The sequence below is a fragment of the Pseudopipra pipra genome, chromosome 4, assembly GCF_036250125.1.
Source record: "Pseudopipra pipra isolate bDixPip1 chromosome 4, bDixPip1.hap1, whole genome shotgun sequence".
Lineage (NCBI taxonomy): Eukaryota > Metazoa > Chordata > Aves > Passeriformes > Pipridae > Pseudopipra > Pseudopipra pipra.
The window spans coordinates 64,968,924-64,991,165 of NC_087552.1; the positions used below are offsets into that span (position 1 = coordinate 64,968,924).

At 39.0% G+C, this 22,242-nt stretch overlaps 1 protein-coding gene across 14 annotated transcripts in view; it reads right to left on the reverse strand.

The window, feature by feature from the left end:
• Positions 1 to 6,888: 6,888 nt before the first annotated feature.
• Positions 6,889 to 22,242, reverse strand: part of ABLIM2 (actin binding LIM protein family member 2) — a 140,449-nt gene continuing 125,095 nt past the window's right edge. For all 14 annotated transcript variants that reach the window (XM_064653330.1, XM_064653329.1, XM_064653323.1 and 11 more), the window contains one exon: positions 6,889 to 8,633. In XM_064653330.1, coding sequence (XP_064509400.1) covers positions 8,520 to 8,633 — 114 coding nt within the window. In that variant the 3' untranslated portion in view covers positions 6,889 to 8,519. The remainder of the gene's footprint in view (positions 8,634 to 22,242) is intronic.

Below are 22,242 nucleotides of genomic sequence, written 5' to 3' on the forward strand. Positions count from 1 at the left end.
CTCACTAGTTTAAGAGGCTCCAAAACCTCAGCAACATCCTGTTGAGAAAACAAGCTATTGGATGCTGCAAGTTATGATTGGTATCCCCTGAAAGTCTGCTCAATATTTTCCAGTAAGACCTTTCAAGATGCCTGTACAAGAATATGTGGGTTTTTTCAGTGCCTTAAAGTGAAATCATAGCTGTAAGAAAGAGCCTGTATGTTCTTGTCATTTAGTACCAGAAAGGCTGTCAAAACAATGTGCCTTTTTGAACTGGTAATTTATTTTTTTTGGAAGGGAGGGCTGAGAAGACACAAAAAGGCTACAATTGGCAAAACATTGATTTCTTGTGAGACCAGACACTGCCCCGTGCAGAAGACACTGGTGTGTTAGACAGGGGAGATGAAGACTCCTTGGAGCAAGCCTTGCTGCAGGTGCCTCCTGACGTGTCCCATCTCCTGCCCTCACATCATGTTGGCATAGGGGAATGGATGGTCTCAGGGAATGGTGAAAAGCAGGCAAAAATACTGTGCAATCTGGGCTGTCAAGAGATGGAGTGACATTACAGCAATTGCCACTCTCTTCAGTAAAACACTGATGGCAGAATTTCAAAAACAGAAGGCAAGTATGGCTTTTTAGAACAAAAATATTCTTCTGTTACTTTGAAATTGTAATTTTTCAGTAAGGAAAACATCAGTGTTTCTAGAGTTGTCTCAGACATTCCTGGCGTTTACAAACTAGGAATGAGTGTATTTTAAAAACAGAAAAAAGCTCTTGATAAAAATGAGGTCTTTTTCCTTTCTTTTCATATACTATGATCCTGTTATGGTAGAATCTATTGCTATTAAGACTGTAATATTCAGCATCTTTATGAATTTTTTTTTAAAGAATGTCTTGTTTAAGTATCTTTTCAATGAGTTATTTTTTCTCGGGTCCCACATAATTTCCAGGTTCACTGGGGGAAAAAGCAATTATATTTTAGATAAAAGTGTGTATTATAGAAACTTCAAGAAGAGTGATTATACAGCTTTTATATAAGGCATGGTCCTCTCCTTACTCTCCACACAGGTAGGTCTTCACTTGTGTAACAAAAACTATTTGCAACTCTCTTCACAGAGATCTTAAATTAGGTTATTCATTCCACTGCTGACTGATTTTGAATCAGGGCAAAGGAGGGAATACATACAAAAGCATAACATACATTTTAGAGAACCTTGATGTGCAGCTAAAAATGGTTACTTCCTACTTATATTCTTCTGTTTGAGCTAAACATAAGCAAACAATTCCTCCTGATTTCAGTTTTGGAAGAAATTCTATATAACTTGACCTTTATGCTCTGGTGCAGGTAAAATTGCCAGTGATTTCAGTGGGATTAGCATTTAGTGACTGACATTTTCAAAATACTATGCTAACATTCTTTTATTAAATGCTTATTAAACCCTTAGAATCATTGAAAAGTAGCTCTGCCTTTGGGTAGTACAAACTTGAAAAAAATTCCTATTCTCATAATTTTATTTTTATATTGAAGTTGCACACATTGAGCAAAGACTTGCTGTAAATCTTGCCTCCTTGACCCTGCTTTCTTTGAATTTAAGCAAGACTGGGCCAAAAATGGAATCTCATCCCTTCCCTGCCTCTTTTCCCAACCGCGTTATTCAACAAGGTATGAAACTCTATACCTTCCTTCACCTTTTTCATCACGATCAAGGAAGGGCCAGTTCTTAAACTTATAATCTGCCAAAATAATTCTGTTGTTGTGTAATTCTGTTGAAATCTCAGCTATTCAGATAAACCCACTCTGTTGTTTTACACCACCATTACTTTGTACTTTTTTCCTAGGAGAACGCTTTTTTAAGCACTGGAAAAGCTGACTTAAGTCACTCATTTACACATTATTTACTGTGACTCACTGTGATACGTTTCTTTTTTTACATAAGCAACTTTGTTACTCCTTCAAGAAAGCTTGGCCACTTTTGCTTTTAACAATACTTTTAAAAATCACAAAGCTAAACTTTTTTGACTCTAAAAACCCTTTCCATTTTTTCCACTTAAGCCTTCAAATTAGAAGGATTTGAAAGAAAAAGACCTTGCCTATGGTTGGGCACCGGCTACTTTAATGCCAAACTGATATTAATGTAACAATCCTAATCTTAGCCATCCAGTGATTGTTGAAGGCCTAAATTAGTGGTGAAGGTCCAAATTATACTAATTTAAAAGTAAGCATATTTCAGAGGTACAAAGTTACAGGAAATGTGAAAGCACATAATCTAATATTTATATTTTTATGGAATATTATAAAAAATATTTATAGACCCGGGAAGAAGGTGTCTGCTTGAAATTGAGCACCTCACAATAACCTAGAGCAGTAGCATCCTCCCACAGATGACAACAGGAGAGCATTCTTCTGTAGAACCCTGTAATTTTAGCCCCTACTCAAAGAAAATATTTCAGCTTCTATTCTGTATTTATATTCTCTTCTGTGCCATTTAAAATGGATAAATTATTTCAGTAGCCTTTGATTATTATGTTATTTTTATTGCACTACAAAAATAATCAGTTATTATACTGAAAAAAAAAGGATTAAGACAAAAAAATGCAATTTGAAGAATTTGATGCTTATAGAGTGACTCATAAAGTCGTCCAGGCACTTCAATCTATCAAAAACTAACTGGGAAATTAAAACTATCTAGTACAAAGTTGGGAAAAAATGGGGAGCTCAAAGTGGGGAGCTCTATACTCCACATCCTTGAGAGAATTTATTTTTTTTTTTAAGTCTGACTAGCAAAACTGTCAAGTGACATGAAGAGTTTTAACCTTGTTCCTCAAGTGAATTATTCCAGGTCAGAGAGCTGAAAGCAAATTCAGACAGACCATTAACAACCTCAGTTGTTTAATTTGCTATCAATCATGGTACCTTCTTAATTATCAGTTAATAATAAAAAATTTATAGTAGTAGTGCAAGAAATAATAATTACTCATGTCAGAGTTCAGAATCATGTCCACTTGGGAGGAAAAAAACCCCTTGCAATAGTGAGGTTGGGTCAAGCAAGGCTTCAGCATAATGTAGATTTGTAATAAAAAGTCAGTCATTCTTAGCTTTCTTCTTCCCCCATAAAAAAAAAATTATAGTGCTTGACACAATACGGCAAATATGAAGCAAACACTGCAATGCCTTTATTTTGTCAGACCATTCCTGAATACAAGGTACAATGGGCTTAAAGGAGTTTGCAGAAAAAAATTATCAAGGGCAAAGAAAGGTTTAAATCTCAAAAGGAATGGAAAACATTGCAATTTTTTGTGGAGAGATGAGTTGGAGGATGTAATAAAAGAATGTACCATAGCAAATGGAGAAAACAGGTCATCCAGGACACAAATGTAACAAGATTCAGAAACAGAAATCAAGGGTATAAATACTTCTAATAAAAGGCAAATACATCATAGCTAAGACAGTAAACATCTTCCTTAAAGCCCAAATCATGATACATTTACCTAGGTGGGACAAATCACTTTTGTCTGGTTTTGGTTTCCTCCTGATCGCTCTGGAGCTGCTGCTTGGGCAGCCTGGCAGGGAAGGCCTGGCTGCTCCCAAGCTCTTGGGTGCTGCACAGGTTTGTGGAACCACTGGGGAAAAAAAAAATGGAACCTACCTTACACATACCTGCATGCATAGTAGTCGAGATGTCAAACACTGAGTGGTAGGAAGAAAATGTGCTGAATCACGAAAATAAGAGCAATTAGAACCACTTACTTCTCTCAGCCATAACTCACAGAGGTGGTGGTTGTGAGGCAGGATACAAAGACTCAAAAAGCCTGAGCCAGCAGCTCCCATGAGCCTTTAAGGATTAGGCCATACCTCAGAAGCAGCCTGGATATGAAGAAGGAGTGCAACCTCCAGTATAATTTTACACATACAAGAGGGTTACACCTCACACTGCGGTATTAAAAACAGTCATCTTTTTTTCAGATATTTGAGGTATCTGAAAAATGGTAGCCATGACGGTGACCTATCAAATAATCACATTGGTCAAGGGTCAGTCTAGACCTTAGGAACCTTAGAAGAACACCACCCTGCCCTTTTCCTCACACACAAAACAAAGGGGCAGGAGAATATGAACATAAGGACACTTTGAAGCTCATGCACCAGACAGACAGAAGTGCCCGGGATCTCACCTAGCTCATTTGCATATAGCAGAACAGCATTTTCCTGCAGATCTGTGAAAAGGTTGATAAAATTAATGGTCTGGCTTGTTCACGCTAGGGAAATGTTAAAAAATCAAAATGAGGAATGTAAGATAAGGCATCTGTTTTGGTCTGAACTATAACTTTTTTGCTCATGTAAAACTAGCCTTGTCTCAGAGGGTTACTAGATTCCAGGTAGTGTCTCACAACTATGCATTTTCTTATTTCTGCAATTACAAGTTTTCAGAGTTCTCCACTGAACCACAAGGAAAAGAAATAGCAGAGGGTCGGACAAAAATGTCCAGCCTTCTCAGACAGCTATAATGGTAATCTGGCATGCCCAGTTTCCTATCTGGAATTGTTGGTCAGATATTCCTCAGCAACCACAAAAATCCATGTGTTCCTTTGTCTCAAAGACTAAGATGATGAAATAAGTTGGCTCTTTCATTGCTGTGTTTGAGACGTCTTTAAAATACATGAGGTGAGAATTAGGTCATACATCAGGGTTGTCATGAACAGCTGAGACATACAACTCAGATCCAAGAATGAAAATGAAATCTCTGACAGAATTCCCTTGCCTCTTGTATACATATCAAAATAAGTTTCACCAAGAGCTATATTGATCCTTTTGAGCTGCATAGCCATATCCATACTTAACAAAATGCTGAAAGACAGCATGTCCTTGAAAACAAGACTATAGAACAGTAACTTAATAACTCTAAAGAGCATTATCTGAAAAACAGCCTATGATTTGTCGAGACTCTCAGTTTTTTACTGCCAGTGCCAGACCACACTATCAGATGGAATAATCTGGCAAAGTGTTATCTCATTACTCTGAAATGCATTTTCCATTTCATAATGCTATTTAAGATTAGCATATGGAACTCTATTAAAATAAACCAGAGTATTGACTCTGCACGTTAGTCTATTCACATTTAATTAGACACCCAAAGTTCCTGAAAGAGAACTACATGACTAAAATTCCAATTTGCAATTTTTAAATGAGGAAAACATGATCAATTTTAGAAACAGAAATCTTGTATTCTCTGGTATACCGTGGTCTGGTTTATGGAATTTAGGTGATGTACGGAAAACTTAGCAGTGAAGTGAATTACAATGCTACTCACTTTATGGCTGTTTTACACTGGGTTGGTGCCAAATCCAGCACACAATATCGTACTGTAAATGTGAATTTAGTTAGGCTAGAAAGCATAACTGAATAACACCATATGACAGTAGATGCTTTAAATATAGAGTGATACACTGGCATGTATCATCTGACAAAACGAACAGCTTACTGAGTTGTGCCACCTTTGCGTAGAACAGACATCTACAGACCATTTCAAACTTTCAGGAAAATGAAATAAGAAGGACACACAAGAGTAGTTGTTCTTCTAAAGTTAGCTAAAGTTTTGTGTATGAAAGCCAAAATTCCTTTTTGGTTTTGGCTGGTAGTAGCAACATAAGTTGATAAACTGACTGTCTTCTAAAACATTTTTGTGTGTTTGGCATGGAATACATGCCTGTTTAGTGAATAGTATAATGAACACAAAGAATTACTGTGTTAGGGTGTTTTGTTAGATCTGTGCAATTCGAAGTACTTTCCTGGTGGCTTGAAAGTGATTTGGTAACATGGTCAAGGAACTGCCAGTGGTATTCCACCAACTTGATAAAATCTGGCTTATTTTCACTGATAGACTGTAGGCATAGAATTAATTTAATCTAAGATTAGACAGCCTGCAATGTATACTTCTGCAGTGAGATTGGCTTTCTTTATATTCAGTGCACAGGAATAGGATCGGGGCAATTCATCTCACTAGTTTTGAACATCAGGATCTGACTGAAGACCCTTTTTTCTCTTCATTGACCATAAAAGGGAGCACAGAATGACAAAAGGACTTGTAAGCAAATATAGAAAGATGATGAGGTACTACTCCCAATACAGTTGTGCACTGTGATAAGAACTGATGCTTGTGAACTAAAATGTCTACATGGGGGCATGTAAAGTAAGAGTTGTATTTGACTTAGCTCAGCTACCTGAGGCAAGGACCTTCAAGAGACAGTTTTAAGGGTGTTGACATTATAACAGATTAACTTTCTCAAAACAGTGTAAATGGGTCAAGCAGCTCACATGATCTCACCATCCTCACTTGCCATCAGCCATACATCTGCTGATACATAAAACAGTACAGCAGCACAGAGCTGTTGATCATATGTGCTTCTTAGTAATGTACTTTTTCCTTACAGCATAAGTTGAATCCTACATCAGTACAACAGCTGCTGTGGGAAAGAAATTTTCAAATTATTTATAAAGTTCCATATCTAACCTGATCTGCACTGACATATTTGATTAACCTGCAGTTTTTTTACTCAGTGAGAAGATGCCTGCAATCAATCTGATGTCCCAGGAAGGTGTAGATGAGAAGAGCGGTCTTCACCAACATCTAACTTCCTCATCATCATTCTCTCACCCGTTGTTCTGCTGGATTTAGCTTTTCATAGTAGCAATGGGCCTTGCTGATCATGTTTAGGACTGACCCATTTCAGTGCACTGCGACTTTTCATGTGCAGGCAGAACATGGATTGTTTAAATCATGACCAACTTTACAGTAACTTGACATGCTGAAGTTCACTCAATACTCTCCTCAGTGGCATTACATTAATATCATGGGAAGACCCTATCCAAAGCAACAGTACAATCTAAAAATTATACACACATTAGAAAAGTCATTCAGTTATGTCTTTGTTTTAATGAATTTTTTTTTAACATTTGTATCATCAGACAAAACATTTAGGTCATGAGAAAATATTTATTTCCAACAGCATGGACTTTGAATGTTAGTTGGAAGAAGGCATGTTCAATGCTATGATTTTTCCAAGTTGAAATAGTGTGTTGTAGTGCATATATTAACCAGTTACTTTAAGGAAATGCAAAAAGACATAGTGAAGTAGGAGGTGAGTACAAACATTCAAGGCAGTAAAAATGCAAAATACTGACACATGGCTGAAAAACGTACTTTTTGTAATGCTCTTTTAGTATCACACAAAACTAGCAACTCACTTTAAAACATTCTTTGTCAGCAACCATACTTCTGATCATATGAAACTATTAAATTTAATAAAGTCTTTCAGCTGGAAGAGATATTAAGGTCTAACGCTCATATCAAACACTTAGATTTTGTTAGCTTTTCTTGTTATTTAAGATAGTTTCAAGGTACTGCACCAGTATCACATAGGATTTTTTCTTTTCAAATTGATTTGTACAGAAACATGCAAATAGTAATGCATGAGGGTTTTATATATTTGATTATAATTGGCTGTATTATTGATAGAGCACACCAAGCTTTTTTTGTTACATTTTATGCTGAACTGTTCCATTTCCACATCTACCAATTGCCATCACAGTTCTCATGGCTTATTACATAAAGCCAGAAAGTTGAGAAAGTAAGAGTGTCTTCACTTAGGACATATATTAATGAAAATAATTCTTTTATAGGTAGATAGATCTATCTACATACTAATTAAGATTGCATGGTATTTTTATCAGCATGAAATGTAAAAAAAAAGTTCTCCAAACACCCCAAACTAGTAGGAGAACACAGTCCTCTGGCACAATACACTCTTAAACCAGTTTTGTATAAGGCTTCAGTTTTCCTGATGAATGGGACTAAATCTTTACGTAGGTCTGTATACATTTTAGTGATTATAACTGTTTTATGTCACAATATATTCTTAATAAAATAAAAACTCTGGTGTTGTAATTAAAGATAGCTAGTTACCTTCTAGACAAATAGGACCTTTTAAAGAGTACGCTGTGTTTAAATATAAGAAGTAGAATTAAGGTGCTTCCATATTTTTGCTTTCATTCTTAAAAAGTACCACACATAAACAATTGCAATAATTGCTTGCGGATATGCTTTTCTTTGGCTTTTACCATATTTTTTTATAGCATGTGATCCCCCACTGGAAAATTTTATATGAATTACTTACTTGATTTTGTAAAAATTGCATTATAAAACCTAATGGAACAAAATGTTGGATGCATTTCCCGTGTCACAGCTACACTTTTTTCTCTTCCTTTCAGAATTTCCATATGCATCAAGCAATAACTGCAAGCAACAATAAAGCTAGATTTTTCGCACGTTGTAAACTGGGTAGGACCAGGAGTTACTGACAAAACTGGCTGGAAATGCAGGATTAGCAAATTCTCTGTATCCCAACACATTACCATCTATCTGTCTTGTTTCCCCCGACACATACTAACACAATGAAGCTGGACAATGGTTCAACAGCAAGTGCATGTGATAGTTCTGGCAAGACTATTTTTGTTTTGATTAAGCACATATTTTATCCAGGAGGGTTTAGAAAAGCAGGGCCTTTTTCTTCAGGTCATTCCGCTTCCAAAGTGCCAGCCGATCAAATTCCTCAATGCTCATTTTGAAGACTTCCTGGAACTCTTCAGGGGACAAATGCCTCTTGAAAATGAAAATACAAAAGGTATTATTAAGCTCATCTGTGCACAGGAATATTTCTGCCCTTCCTAAGTTTTAAAACACACCACAAAATAATGCATTAGGGTTTGCATTTAAATTCCAAAATTGGTTCTGGAAAAGACTGCATCAAAACCAAACGAGCTCAGAGTAGCTGGGAAATGAAATTATTGATGGCAGTAGTGACTTCTGAAAAAAAAGTCTTTTCAGTATAGTTCCAACTGAGCAGAAACTATGGTTTTTGGGAAAAAGTATGTGTTTACCCAGAGTGCTTGATGACAGAGCACACTGAAACAAATTTAAGTCATTCCAGGACTTTAAAGAGTCTGATAACAATGTAATTTCAGAGTTGGATTTGTTTTGCCTTGATCTTTAATGAGAGCAGTGGACACCACACTGGTCCACTAATAGCACCCTTGTAACAAAGGAGAGAGCACATTGCTAAATTCTTAAATCCAAAATGTGCTTAACCATGGGAATAGACTCTAGTCAGAAGTCCAAGTTGGATAAGGTTGTTTTTTATCTAAATGTCAAAAAATATGCTTCTATTTGATGTTTCTGTGATTCATTATTAAAAAAAAAGTAAAAAGTGAGATCAAGAGAAAGGGAAGAAATTCAATATAAAGAATTGGAGGTAGGTAGGATAACAATTCCCTAACAATTATTAATATACATACAGAAAAGGTAGAAGAGGTAAATGTATGAATTAGAAATTAATATAATGTCAAATTCTTCTGATAATTGTGGACTAACACTTGCTCAAGCACTTCATCAGTATCAGTTAAGGTTCTCTGTTTCTGATGAGTTAAGGGACACATTCAGTGCAATGATAATTAAAAATCGCAATATTTAAACATGGACTCCTGTCTTCCACAAAGGTTTCCTTGAAATCTGGGACAAGGCCTCCAATCTCTCTCCTCCCCAACCAAGCTCTTAACTTAAAGCTCCCCAGACACAGTTCTCCTTCCAGGCACACCCAGGTAGCCCTATCCTCAGCATTTCAGCATTTGCTGAAGTACCACCTGCATCCAAAAATTAGGTCCCACAAAGCTGCTAAGCACAAGAAATGCTTGGACTTGCCTCACACAGCAGAATCAAACTCTTCACACATTAGACAACTGCATCATTTCAAGGGAAGGACATCAGCCCTTTCAGCTCACTGCCTCCTGGTTGAAGGACTTCCCAGGTAGTGAAAAACCTGGGTTCAGTGTCCTTATCACTTGGAGAAGGCTCAAAAACACCATCTAGTCCACATGACTCACTCTCCAGACACATGCAAGCAAGCAAGCCTGGAGTAATGTTAAAGGAGACACAGTCCTCACGAGTATGAATAATGAATGCTACCAGCAAACACTTAGGGCAACGTGCTGAAGGCAGGAGGGAGCACAGCACTCCCCAGGGGAAGGGGAGCCACTGGATCCTTTAAACTATGTACCAGTAATTCAAATAGGCCAAGGTTGTCCAGCATTTCAATCAGATCCCAGCATCATCTGGAAAAGTGCTACCCTATATTAGCCAAAACTGTGGCAGGGAGCAAGCTAACATGCCCTGGCAATCCCACAATGGTTTACCTGACCAGGATGAACACAGCCCCATTTGCCCTATCTTATAAAGCTTTTTTTTTGACAATTTTGAGAGTAAAATTTTACTTTCCACTTATTAACAGTGATTTTATCTTTGTTATGTAAATTACTCAAGGAAAACTAATGAAATTGTTTGTAAGAAATCACTACATATAATTACCTTGAATGGTCATCATTGGGCCTTGTGGTTTCTTAAAAAAGGACAGCCTTGGTTTTTTTCCCCTTGAGATTCCACATATTCAGAACAACAGTGACTAAGAGTTTGGAACTGAGCCTTCATTTTTCATTTGACCAATGACAGCAACCCACCATAAGCGCTGCTCATAGCATGGAACAAACACGCCATGCATATTTGGCAAAGAAGACCCCTTTTTGCATGGAAATGAGCAACATCTGACAATGTATTTTAGAAACGATCTCTCACTGACAGAATTTAATTCTACTTGGCTTGGAAAGAAAATAACTCCTCTCTGCACTGATTTTTTAAAAACATTTTCCTGGTAATTCAGTGGATAAATGAGAGTAAGCTTAAATTCAGCAATTTCTCACAGCAAGGAACATGTCTATAGGTTGTGGAATTGAAAAAGAAGTCTGGATGAGCAAAGTGTATCATACTGTATTTTATTTTTATTTCTAGACTGTGAATAAGACTTGAGATGATCCCTCACTCAGGAGAAAGCAGTGACAAATTGTAGTTCATTCTCAAAGAGAAAATGAGAAAGCCTATACCCTGCAGGTAAATCCACTTTGCCAATCATCCAAAACCACAGAAAATGTAAAACTTTAAAAGGAGTATGTTTTCACCATTTTCCTGAGGTAATTTACACCTTGTATGCCTAAACACTGCTGTGGTCTCATCAGATCTGTTTCAGTACTGAAGGCCAGTGGAGGGAAACTCATCAAGCCCAACATCACCCCGTCTCTCCAGGGTGACAAATACTCACTACACCTTCACCTTCCAATGAAGCTTGCCACACATCTCAGTAAAAGCTGTGCATTTCCCCCTTTCCTCTCCCATGCTGTACTTTGCCATCTATCACTCTGCTTTGCCCTCAGGCTTAGTGATTATTCAGTCCACACACACAGCTATCCAAGCCAGGATGAATTAGTTGTGCACTGTACTCTTGTGCTTGTGTCCAGATGACATCACCTTCATTCTTTGCATGCACTTGTTCTCTAATTGTACCAAAGTTTTGTTTTACAACAGCACCATTTTTTTTCCTCCTTGCACAAGTTTTCAGTTGGTTCTGCCTGTTACAAAAGCAATTGAGAGTTTCCAGCCCAAGGATGCAGTGACCGAGATGGAAAAGCACAGTTTCTCTGCTTTTAATTTTCTTCCATATATGCTCTCAAGGACTAAAAACCAGACTGCAATATTAGCAAGATTTCTTACTCCATCAATGCATTATCCACATGCAAAAATAAATCTAGTAGAAGGGAACACCTCCCCTTTGGTCTGAACTGTCTCTGAGGACACCAGTCTGTGCCCAATGTAGCACAGTTCCCACTGTTTTCTCTCTGCATCTCAGAAACTTTCACCATCCCTTTCTTAAGCATCATGGGCACTAACTTTGGGACTGACCCTAGAAGCAGCAATGACTACAGTTTTCTCTCGAATTTTGGAATAAATCTTGATCCCAGAAAGATGTCATCAAACTGGTAAAGCTTCAGATAAAAGTAACGGAAGTAATTATGGGTTGCAGTTTGATTTATGAGAAAAGACTAAAAGGCCTAAGCATGTATAAGCTCAGCCAAACAATGACTAAGGGAAAATATGGTAAATGTCTACAAGTATCTGAAGGGTCTAAACATCATGGGAATAGGCCAGTGTGGGAAGTTAATGTTCATACTTTTCTTTGTATATGTGATATTAAATTTTGTCTGCACTATTGTTGGGACCTTCCTAAACCTTACAGCTTTAAAACCTAGAGATCTTCCCAAACCTATAGGCAAGAAAAATGCACCTCTAAGAAATCTTGGACTGATTTATGCTTCTTCTCAGTTATTGGAATATTAATTTGTCTTAACTGAAGCGTTACCTTCTCTCATTAGTCAAACAAAAGAAGGGAAATTGAAAATTTTGAGTAGGGAATAGGGAGGATATTCATCTTGAGGTATGAGAGAATTTGTGTTTGTAAAGCAGTGCTTTACAAGGCCAAGAACATGTTTTCTTTTCCTTTTTTTTTTTAGGAATGGATCTGTTTAAAATATCCAGCTATGTTAATAATGCATCATTGGGCCATTAAAGAAATGGCCAAACTTATTAGTAAAAGTAACATTTCTTCCCCTTTTTTAATAGTATTGGCCTTGTTTACATAGGAAGTCTGGGTGTTTTACAGTGTGCTAGTAAGTGATTCCTAGTTCCCTTTGTGACAGTTTGACCATATTCAGGCAGCTTAACTCAATCTCCTTCTCTGCTCTGCATCAATGGCAAAGCTGGGCACATTGCAGACACCGAGGAGAGTAGAGAGGACCATGATATGGTCCCATTCTCCCCACACTCTGAACGGACTGTATTTAAGTGAGGTAATTTTGGAAGCATCATAATGATGTTAACGTGATGCTACCTGAAAACCTTGCTAACAGATAAGGTAAACAGTTTCAAGATGGTTCTTCACTGAAAAGACTGCTATACTGGAGTTCACAGCATCAGAACATCAGCATCTGGGATAAGTTTAAGTGTGAAATTGCTACAATATAAAGGACTATGGCATCATGTTGTTTGGAAAAAATTGTATTAATCTGGGGCTTGTAAAGTCAATAGTGGTCAATCTTTTGTTCTGGATAGCATTTTGTGCCAGCTTGCATGTGAAATCAGAAAAAGACAGTGAGACTCCAGTAAAGTACTGAGGGTCCACCAGATGCATCCATGGAAGAGGAGTCATGTTTTCAGAAGCACAATATCTCACCTGCACTGACAGCACTTTGGATTAGAGATATGGGATCACAACCCTGGGATCTCAGTTTGGGAAGCCTGAAGGTGGCCTGTAGTTTGGGAACCAAATGTTGTTGCTGTTATTCCTCACCTGGATGTTACCTATAGGGCACAGCACTGCGTAAGAAGGGTCACCACACCTTGCTGTAATTATGTAGCTAGCTCTCCTAAAACATACAAATGCACAATGGAAGAATTAAAATGCAGATGTTTGTTATTACGACATACAGAACTAAGCAAGGGCTGTGCTAAACCTCTCCACTGCAATGCAACCACTAGAACAGAAAATTGTCATGGTCTATGAAACATGAACGTGAAAACGAATGGTACCAACACACGCTCATTTTTGACTCTCTCAGAACAAAAGTGATTAATTGCACATTCAAATACTTGCTCCACATTGTTATCTCAGAAAGAAGTGGTGCTTTTCACTGTAAGTTAATGAGGCTTGTCTTTAGATTTCTGTGGCCTGCTAAAAAGCCAGTAATAATTCTAGACAGTTACAACGTTTATTTAATTAAATGAGATTTCTTTTCCCCAAGAATAATTGAGCTTTTAATGTAATTCAGAGATGCTTGAAACTAATACTTAGCGTCATGGTTTAACCCCAGTCAGCAACCAAGCCCCACGCAGCCACTTGCTCACTTCCCCACCAACAGGACTGGGGAGAGAATCAGAAGGGTAAAAGCCAGAAGATGGGTTGAGATAAATACAGTTTAATACAGAAAGCAAAAGCTGTGCACACAAGCAAAGAAAAACCAGGAATTAATTCACTGCTTCCTATGGGCAGGCAGGTGTTCAGCCATCCCCAGGAGAGCAGGGCCCCATCATATGTAACAGTGACTTGGGAAGACAAACACTATCATTCCAAACATCCCCCCTTTCTCCTTCTTCCCTTACTTTATACACTGAGATGATACAATATGGAAGATCCCTTTGGTCATTTTGGGTCACCTCTGTCTCCTCCCGACCTCCCATGCACCCCCAGCCTCCTCGCCAGTGTGGCAGTACAAAAAGCAGAAAAGGCCTTACTGGCTCTGTGTAAGCCCTGCTCAGCAATACCAAAAATATTGCTATATCATCAATCCTGTGTTCAGCACAAATCCAAAACATAGCTCTGTACTAGCCACTGAGAAGAAAATTACCCCAGCCAAAATCAGCACACTTAGAAACATGGCATTCATGTGAATAAGAGAAAATTTCAATTAACCTACAGCCGTTCTGCAGTAAGTGGTGACCAGGTCATGCTGCACAAGCATCTCTATTCTTTGTCAGTAATTGGATGGGAGTCCTCATGTGAAAATCTGAAGACATAGGAAATTCAGAGGATATCATACTTCCTTATGAGTCAATATTGAACCAATGAAAGAACATAGTGGGTGGCAGGAGGTGATGAGTTGAAGACTAGAAAAATCAAAGTCCTAATTCCTAGGGAAATTTAAAACTTCAGGTTTCTTTCACCTTTGCTTTTTGTTTTATTATGTTCATAGGAAATGACAGCTGAGCATTACAATGCTTTTGAATCCGCAGTGAATCTTTCAGCTAGTGTCAGTCTGAAGCACTGCTGTGCACTCTGTTTTATAGAATGCAATTTTAAGTAGTTGTCTATTTCAATTCATTTTTGTCCAAAGTCCTTGTAACACTTCCAATTTCTGATTCACAAACCCAGAAATAAAAGCTAGTTTTTCTCTTCTTCCCTGCCCCTCCATTCCCTTCTCTCATGCCTCTCAAACTTAGTCCAAATAATACTTTCAGATGCCTAAGCATAATTTGCTGGAAAAATTTCTCTTTTTTTCTATTTAATTTTGAATCCTCGTTTTGCTTTCACAAGGTGTGCACTTTTCACCCCTCTTTCTGTTGCACTGCTGGGGCTCGGCAGGCTTAGAGGTTTCTTCTAAGCGTGCTGCATGGCTAATTACAAAGCTGTAATTAGCCATGTGCCAGATTCTCAAGGGAGTATTGAATGTTCTGCTCATCTACGGTGTAATTAGGCTTCATGCTCAATAAATATTTCAAACTATTAAGTAATTATGTGATAGGGCAGGGGAAGTTAAGAAACGGCATGAGTTGCCACCTAATGAACTTCAAAGGGTATCAAAAGATAACAGGGCAGCTCCGTGGACCAGAAGAAAAGGCAGAAGGCACTACAATTGTGGTCATGTGAGGTGAGGGCAATTAGTCACATCCCCACATAGATGGAGCCCTTGCGCAGCCAAGCCTTGGCAGAAGATGTAGATCCCCCTCCACATAGCAGTGTGAGTCCCCAAAAAGGTTCCCAGGTGTCGTGGTTTGGACCTTGTTTTCCCCCAGAGGCTGAGAAAAGTGGTAGACCCCAAGGGGTGGAAACCCCTAGAAGTTTTGAAGTTTTGCCCAATGGGCGCTCCTGCAGAAATGTAAACATATCACAACCAGACCGGAAGAGAAGAGTTGTAGTTTTGGTTGTTGTAGGAGAGGTGGCCATGTTGTGAGCCACGAGGTAGGGGCTCTACGCCCCTTGGGGCCTCTGGCCCCCTCCCAGCCCCTGGCTGGGGGGCTGCAGGGACCTGGAACAGCATAAAGCTGGGCTAGGTGCCTGTAGTTATGCTGGGAGAGTGTTTTCTCCATGGAAGCAGAACAGCAGCCGGGACTGACCAGAGAAACGGTGGCAGAGAGCCAGGAGATAAGACCTGAACTGAAGAAGCAGCAGAAACAACATGCAGCACCGGAGAGAAGACTCCTGGAGAGGGAGGAGAAGAATAGAGCAGCAGAGAGACAGAGTTTGGGGTAAGAGACTGTACCAGATTCCCCAAAACTCCCTTGGAGACCCTCTTGGAGAAGAGGGACATGGACTCCTATTTTAGAGGAGCCTTGGAGTATGCAGCACTGGAGAGAGAGAGGACCTGAGAAGCTCAGAGCGTCCCGGGAGCTGGACCGGGACGGCCAGATGGAATGCAGGGGGAGTTGACCTTGGCTTTCCCCCCTCGCACTGCTGCCGTGGTGGCAGCCTGAGAGGCAGTGGCACAAAAGCCCTGCAAGCAAGGAGCTGAGTCTCCTGAAGATACCAGACAGTCACGAAGACCCCCCTGTGTCTTCGTGATATGACGTGGTGATACAACCTTGTCTGGGGTTACGAAGCCCACGGAAGACCCCTCGGTTGTGAGGCGATGGGGCCGGGGGAGTTTGATACCTCCCTCGTTGAGTGCTGGCAGAAAGCCAGCAATCAGCTGCTGCATGTGGAGAAGACAGACAGAACCTGCTGCCTCAGAAGATGCTGCTGCTTAAGGACTGGAAGGGATCTGTCCTTCTTTCCCTCCTGGACTTTTATTTGGAGGGGAGAGGAGACCTGATCCACTGTAAATACTATATGTCATGGTAGAGATAGTGTGTGATCATGTGTATAATGTGATATGGTATTTATTTGTACAGTCATTGTAATATATTCCCTTTCCCCCACTTTGAGTCTGGTGTGTTTTGTCTGGAAAAACCCATCTCACATTGGGTTGAGATGTGGGAGGGGGGATGGAGCTAGGGGATTGGATTTGGGGACTATCTCAAACCATGACACCAGGGAAAGCCATGAGAAAAGGAGTCTGAAACCCTTCCCCATGCCGATGTCACTCCAAACATCTACACAAGGCTCTTGGATCTGTGTATGTATCTTGTTTAGTACTTCAGAGTACCATGAAGTTTCACAGAGAAGCTGCATTCCACTCAGCACTAGTACCGTAGGGGTACTTCCAGCCTAACCTCTTGTGAAATATCACAAGGCACACAGAAAATGTTCTGTAGTAGCATTGTATAGTCAGTATTTTTCCCAGCTGAGTCATCCATAAAGATACAAAATACTGAAAAAAATACAAGTATTTCTCTCAGGTGTATCAATATATTATGTAAACAGCACATATATTATGTAAACAGCGCACACACAGAACATCTCTGAGGATAAACTATGGCATCATCCTGTCAGTCAACCAAATGAAAATTTTCATACTGACACTAAGTCACTGCCTTCAGCAGACTGCTTATAAAAATACAATTAAGAAAAACATAATTAAGAAAAGAAGTCATAAATAACCCCAAATATAGGAATCCATACTGAATTGTGAAAATATAAAGAAGATTTTGAGTTTCAAAAATTTCATTTGATTTAGGTAAAAAAAACCTTATTGTTAAAGCAGATTTTCCAGTTTCCCTTAGTCTGGACTTTAGTGCATCTGTAATATGAATGGTCTGCATCTAATGTCTGTTCACTTCTACAGTGTGTCCATTCACATAGAAATTAGTTTTCACATCATATCACATAATTTCTAATGCATATTTTCATTTTATAATGGCTCCTTTTATAAAGGCTTTGAAAACTGATATAGACATGCATCACTGATCACAACACAAGCACATGACTAGAATAAGAAATGCCATACATACATTTTTCAAGTTAAACAGTATGAAGTAGTTCCACTGAAGTCAGTGACTTGCACTTTTTCACCCCAGGTTATGAGTTTCATTGCAAAGGGAGCCTATAACCTCAAATCCAGCCCCAAACTACAAACTGCACTTCTCTATGTTAAAACACACAGCATTCCAGTTTGGCTCTGAATTTCCCCATCTGAGCTGCAGAGGAGGTGGGACACACAACATTACTCGTATGAATGGATTCTAGGAGATTGGGCTCTTATAAATGCAGGCTCAAATACTGGAAACAAGTCCTAAAATGTCTGCAGCCCAAATGGCTAGAACCCAGGGCGATTGCTGAATAAAAACTAGTGGAAAAAAATGTTATCCCTAAAGCAAATCCAGACAAGCAGTTCCAGGAGGAAAAGCATGCTTGAATTAATGTGAGTGCTCTGTTCAAACAAGACCACACCCATGTTTAAATCTCTCATTTCTGTTTACAAGAAAAGGTGGCAAATGAAACTTCGCTACTTGACATTCCAGATATTTTTTTTTTACTTTGCAGTCGTTTCAGTGTATCCTTGTCAAACAAAGAATGAACAGGCTCAAACAAAAACTGGAATAATTTACTTTCTACTGCATTTGATAGGCATGAATGGATAATGCTTTTAACTCCTGACATTCAAAAAAAAAAAAGGGGGGCTATAAAAACTAAGATACATTAAGACAAGAAAATCAAATGAAAACACTACAAGATGGTTTCCAAACAGAAGACTTGAACTGTACTGGCTTTCAAAACTACCAGCCCGTGACCACAAAAGAAATGTTATACTCTGTGATAAAAGCAACTTCAGGAGGAAAAAAAGAAATAAATCTATTCAGTTGGGCAAGAACCATCAATTTGAATTCGCGAGCACTGAACCACATTACTATGAGTGAAGACCAGGAAAACAATATCCAATCTGAGATAAATGTATCAAGTACATGCTTTTAGGAGCCCAAGGCTAAAGTACTTGAATACCTTTTATTATTTAAAAGAGTTATTAAGATTTTCAAAAGTGTCCTAAGACCAACTTCCTTTGGGAAAAAGTGAAAAAGGTCATATGGAACACCACTGGAAAACCACCAGGTAAGGAATGTGCTAATGTGTACCATCCAAAGGTGATAGTCTCTGAAAACTCAGGACTTAAGTTGTTCAAAATGGGGAAGTTTGCTCCAGGACACTTACATTTAAGCCCCTGCGCTAAAAAAAAAAAGAAATATAAAAAGTTCCAAGATAAACCAAATTATGTATTTTTTTCAAATGCTGTTGCAGCAAGTTCACCAAAAAATGATGTTTTGTAATTATATTAGGTCTTCACAGAATATACCAATCTAAGCAAATTAGGTACTTATGGAGGTCTTCAAAGCAGGATCAACTTTAAAATTAGACCATGTTCCTCGAGGCCTTGTCCAGCTGTGTTTTGCATGCCTTCAGGCATAGAGACTCCACAGCCTCTTGGGCAACCTAGTCACTGCACTACTCTTTCAGTGAGGAACTTTCCCCTTGTATTCACTTGTAATTTCCCTTCCTGCAACTTGTGAATGTTGCCTCTCCAGTGCCTACATCTGAGAAGGGCATGTTTTACTCTATAACCCCTTTACTACAAAGCTGAGCTGCTGACTCATATTCTGCTTATTTTCCATCAGGATCATAAGGTACTTTTCAGCAAGTACCTGATATTCCTCCCATCTTGTTCTGCTGAATGGCACTACTCAGTCACAAACGCAGGAATCTGGATTTATCTTCACTGAACTTCATGAAGTCTGTCAACCATTCCTCCAGCCTGGCCAGGTCCCTCTGAACAGAGACTCTGCTCACCTAAGCATTAACTGCTGGTCCCCCAAGTTCATGTCATCTGCAGATGCTATGAGGGTGCAATTCCTCTTCTCCACCCAGGCTGTATAATCCACCCCTGTGCTACTGCTTTGCTGTTCTGCAACATTATCTGAATGAACTTGTTCTTCACCATTTCCTGTTAGAATAGCTCAGGGTAGAATAGCTCAGAATAGCAGCTGCTGCTCCGTTCATCTAACATTACAATAAACAGCACTGTGGTAGAGAGAAGCTCCGAAAAAACCGTACTTGGCCAAATCCTTATCTACTGTAAATTCCTTGCATTTCTAATCAGCTTATACTAAAGCAAGATCCAGGCTATTTATTCAGAAGTCAAAGAGCCAGCAATGTATTTAAAACTCAGCAGGCTGCTCACTATGACCAGTTCTCAATGCTATATGTATTAGTTCACTATTGGCATAAACATCTCCTGGAGAAACACAAGGAATTAGGTACTTCTGTCTCACTGCTGAGTTAAAACAGGCAAACAAAAACATGCTGAGTGTTTCTGTGCTTAGATACATGTACTTTTGAAGAAAGAATTACTATTATTTGAGTGCATTTATTACCAGTTGAGCCTTCCTAATCTCTAGATACCTCTTGGCCTTAGAAAAATATGCATTTTTACAAGAAAATATTTTTATAATCCTTTAAATAAATTTCTTGCACAACAGCGTAATCTAAAAAATACTCACAATGGGAGCAAAGTTAGGAAAACACTGCCATCCATTAAACCCCCACCCTCCTGCAGTCCTTGAACATCAGCCAAGCCTTCATTGCAGCCTCCCTCAATTTGACCCCAGGAGCTAATACCATCTACTTGAGCTCACTTTTCATGACAGGAACACTCAATATATGTGACTTCCCTTGGAAGAGGGAATCAGAGACAAACAACGCTGGCTTTTCCATGACATCTATGCTGGATCATTCAAAGTTCACAACAAATTGTTTCACGAACTGGAGCCTGCTTCAAGTCAACTTGTGAGACGGCTGTTGAATAAATCTAGCTCATGCAAATTTAGTCACCTTATTGCTCTGTAGACCAGGAAATCAGGAACATCACGTGTGAGATATTCTAAACATAGAGGACACGGTAAGACTGCTTTCAGGTTTGATAGCTGATATGAAACACAATGGTTCTAAGTCTCCTTTCACTGGCATCACCTGTACCCTGACCACAGCTATCACACCCAGGAGCTTGTTCTGATTTGCAGCAGCGAGGGCAAGGTGTGGCTTCAGGCCACAAAACTGATCAGAATAAAATTAGTGTATTAGAACATGTTTTTTTTCTAAGAATATTTTCCTAGATATATCACTCTCCAGTTTGGACAATACATGGACTTAGCACTGCTATGTCCATTTCTGTAGGAAAAATCCAGCCCTTTCACACGTGACATTGGCTGTGCAGGATGGAAGTAGAACATAAGTTGGCAACCAATTCTGATTGGAAAGAGCACTTGCCTCCTAGACATTCCAAGCATCGAATCACACCCTGTAGTAAATGTGAAATGGACCTCAAGAAATGTTGAAATCTAACCTTAATACCTGCTTCCAGTATTCCCAGTGCTGTCCTCAAAAGCTTGAAGATACTAAGATATGTTATGTGGGCCCTCTACTAAGAGATGGTGTGTGTCTGTGTCCATGTGTCTGTTTCTGTGCAAACCTATAAACCCACATAGTCTTGGGCTCCTTGAGTCCTGGGTCTTGCGCAAGCCTGAAATCTGCTGAATGCACAAGTCAATAAGTAAGTTACAATTTTCTTCTTCTTCTTCTGCCACAAGAGGAAATAATGATAAACTGTTTTTCTATCCAAAGCTACTTATTTCTAGCAATTCTGTAACACAGAAGAAAAGGTCAGGGAAGAGGGGAAGAGGCTGGCAGGGAAGGCAATGGTTTGTGCTTGTCACTTAACTCTGCATATGGTTTGAATGTGTAGATGAGCAGCTGACTCCGCTTTTTCAGTAGTTACAATCCTATTAAAACTCTGCTAATTTAATTGTTTAAAAAACTACTAATCCCTAGTTAATGTAAGATGGTCTATAAAGGAGTCCTTCTTGCAGACACACACATTTAGCATAGCGCAGCAATCAGCAGGATTGGCTTGGTCCCCTCATTGCTGTTCTGGTGCAGGTTTGAAGCAGATCTTGTTTATTGTTCTTTTTTGCAAATCTCTGTGAGATCTTTGAAGTGGTCGGGCTCCTTGAGCCAACAGGCCCTGTTCTACACCTGGTGTGAGGCAGACTGAGCAACTCCAATGTTAAACAAACAGCAATCCCAGCTGAGGACGGTGTGTGAGTTACAGATAACAGCAGCCAGGACAGGCATGATCCATCCAAAGCAAACTATATGTAGTCGTAAAAAAGCAATTTAGAGCTACATTTGCTATTCAGACCAGTCTGATGCATTTAAACAAAGACTCTATTCTTTAATACAGACATACACATGTGTATGTATATACATAAAAGAATACTTTATAAGATATGTCCAGATGAGCATCCCTCCAGCTCCCTGCTCCTTTTTCATGCTTTTTCATGCTTTTTGTTATTGCTATTATGCCTTGCTATATCCCAGGCTTAAAATAGCACACATTTGAGGCTCTTTTTTCCTTACAATCAAAGCAACACTACTTGCTGGGTAATCAAGCAACAAGCACATTGAAGTATTTAAGAAAATAACACCAATGTGAAAACCTACTACATGTATGCAAATTTGATAAATTGATTTGTTTTTAAAAATTTATCTTTAATGAGGGACTTTCTGCTCCTTCAAAGTTTTTCTTATTTTCTTGCTTTAAAATTAATTTTTATTTTTCTTTTCTTGTCACATTAT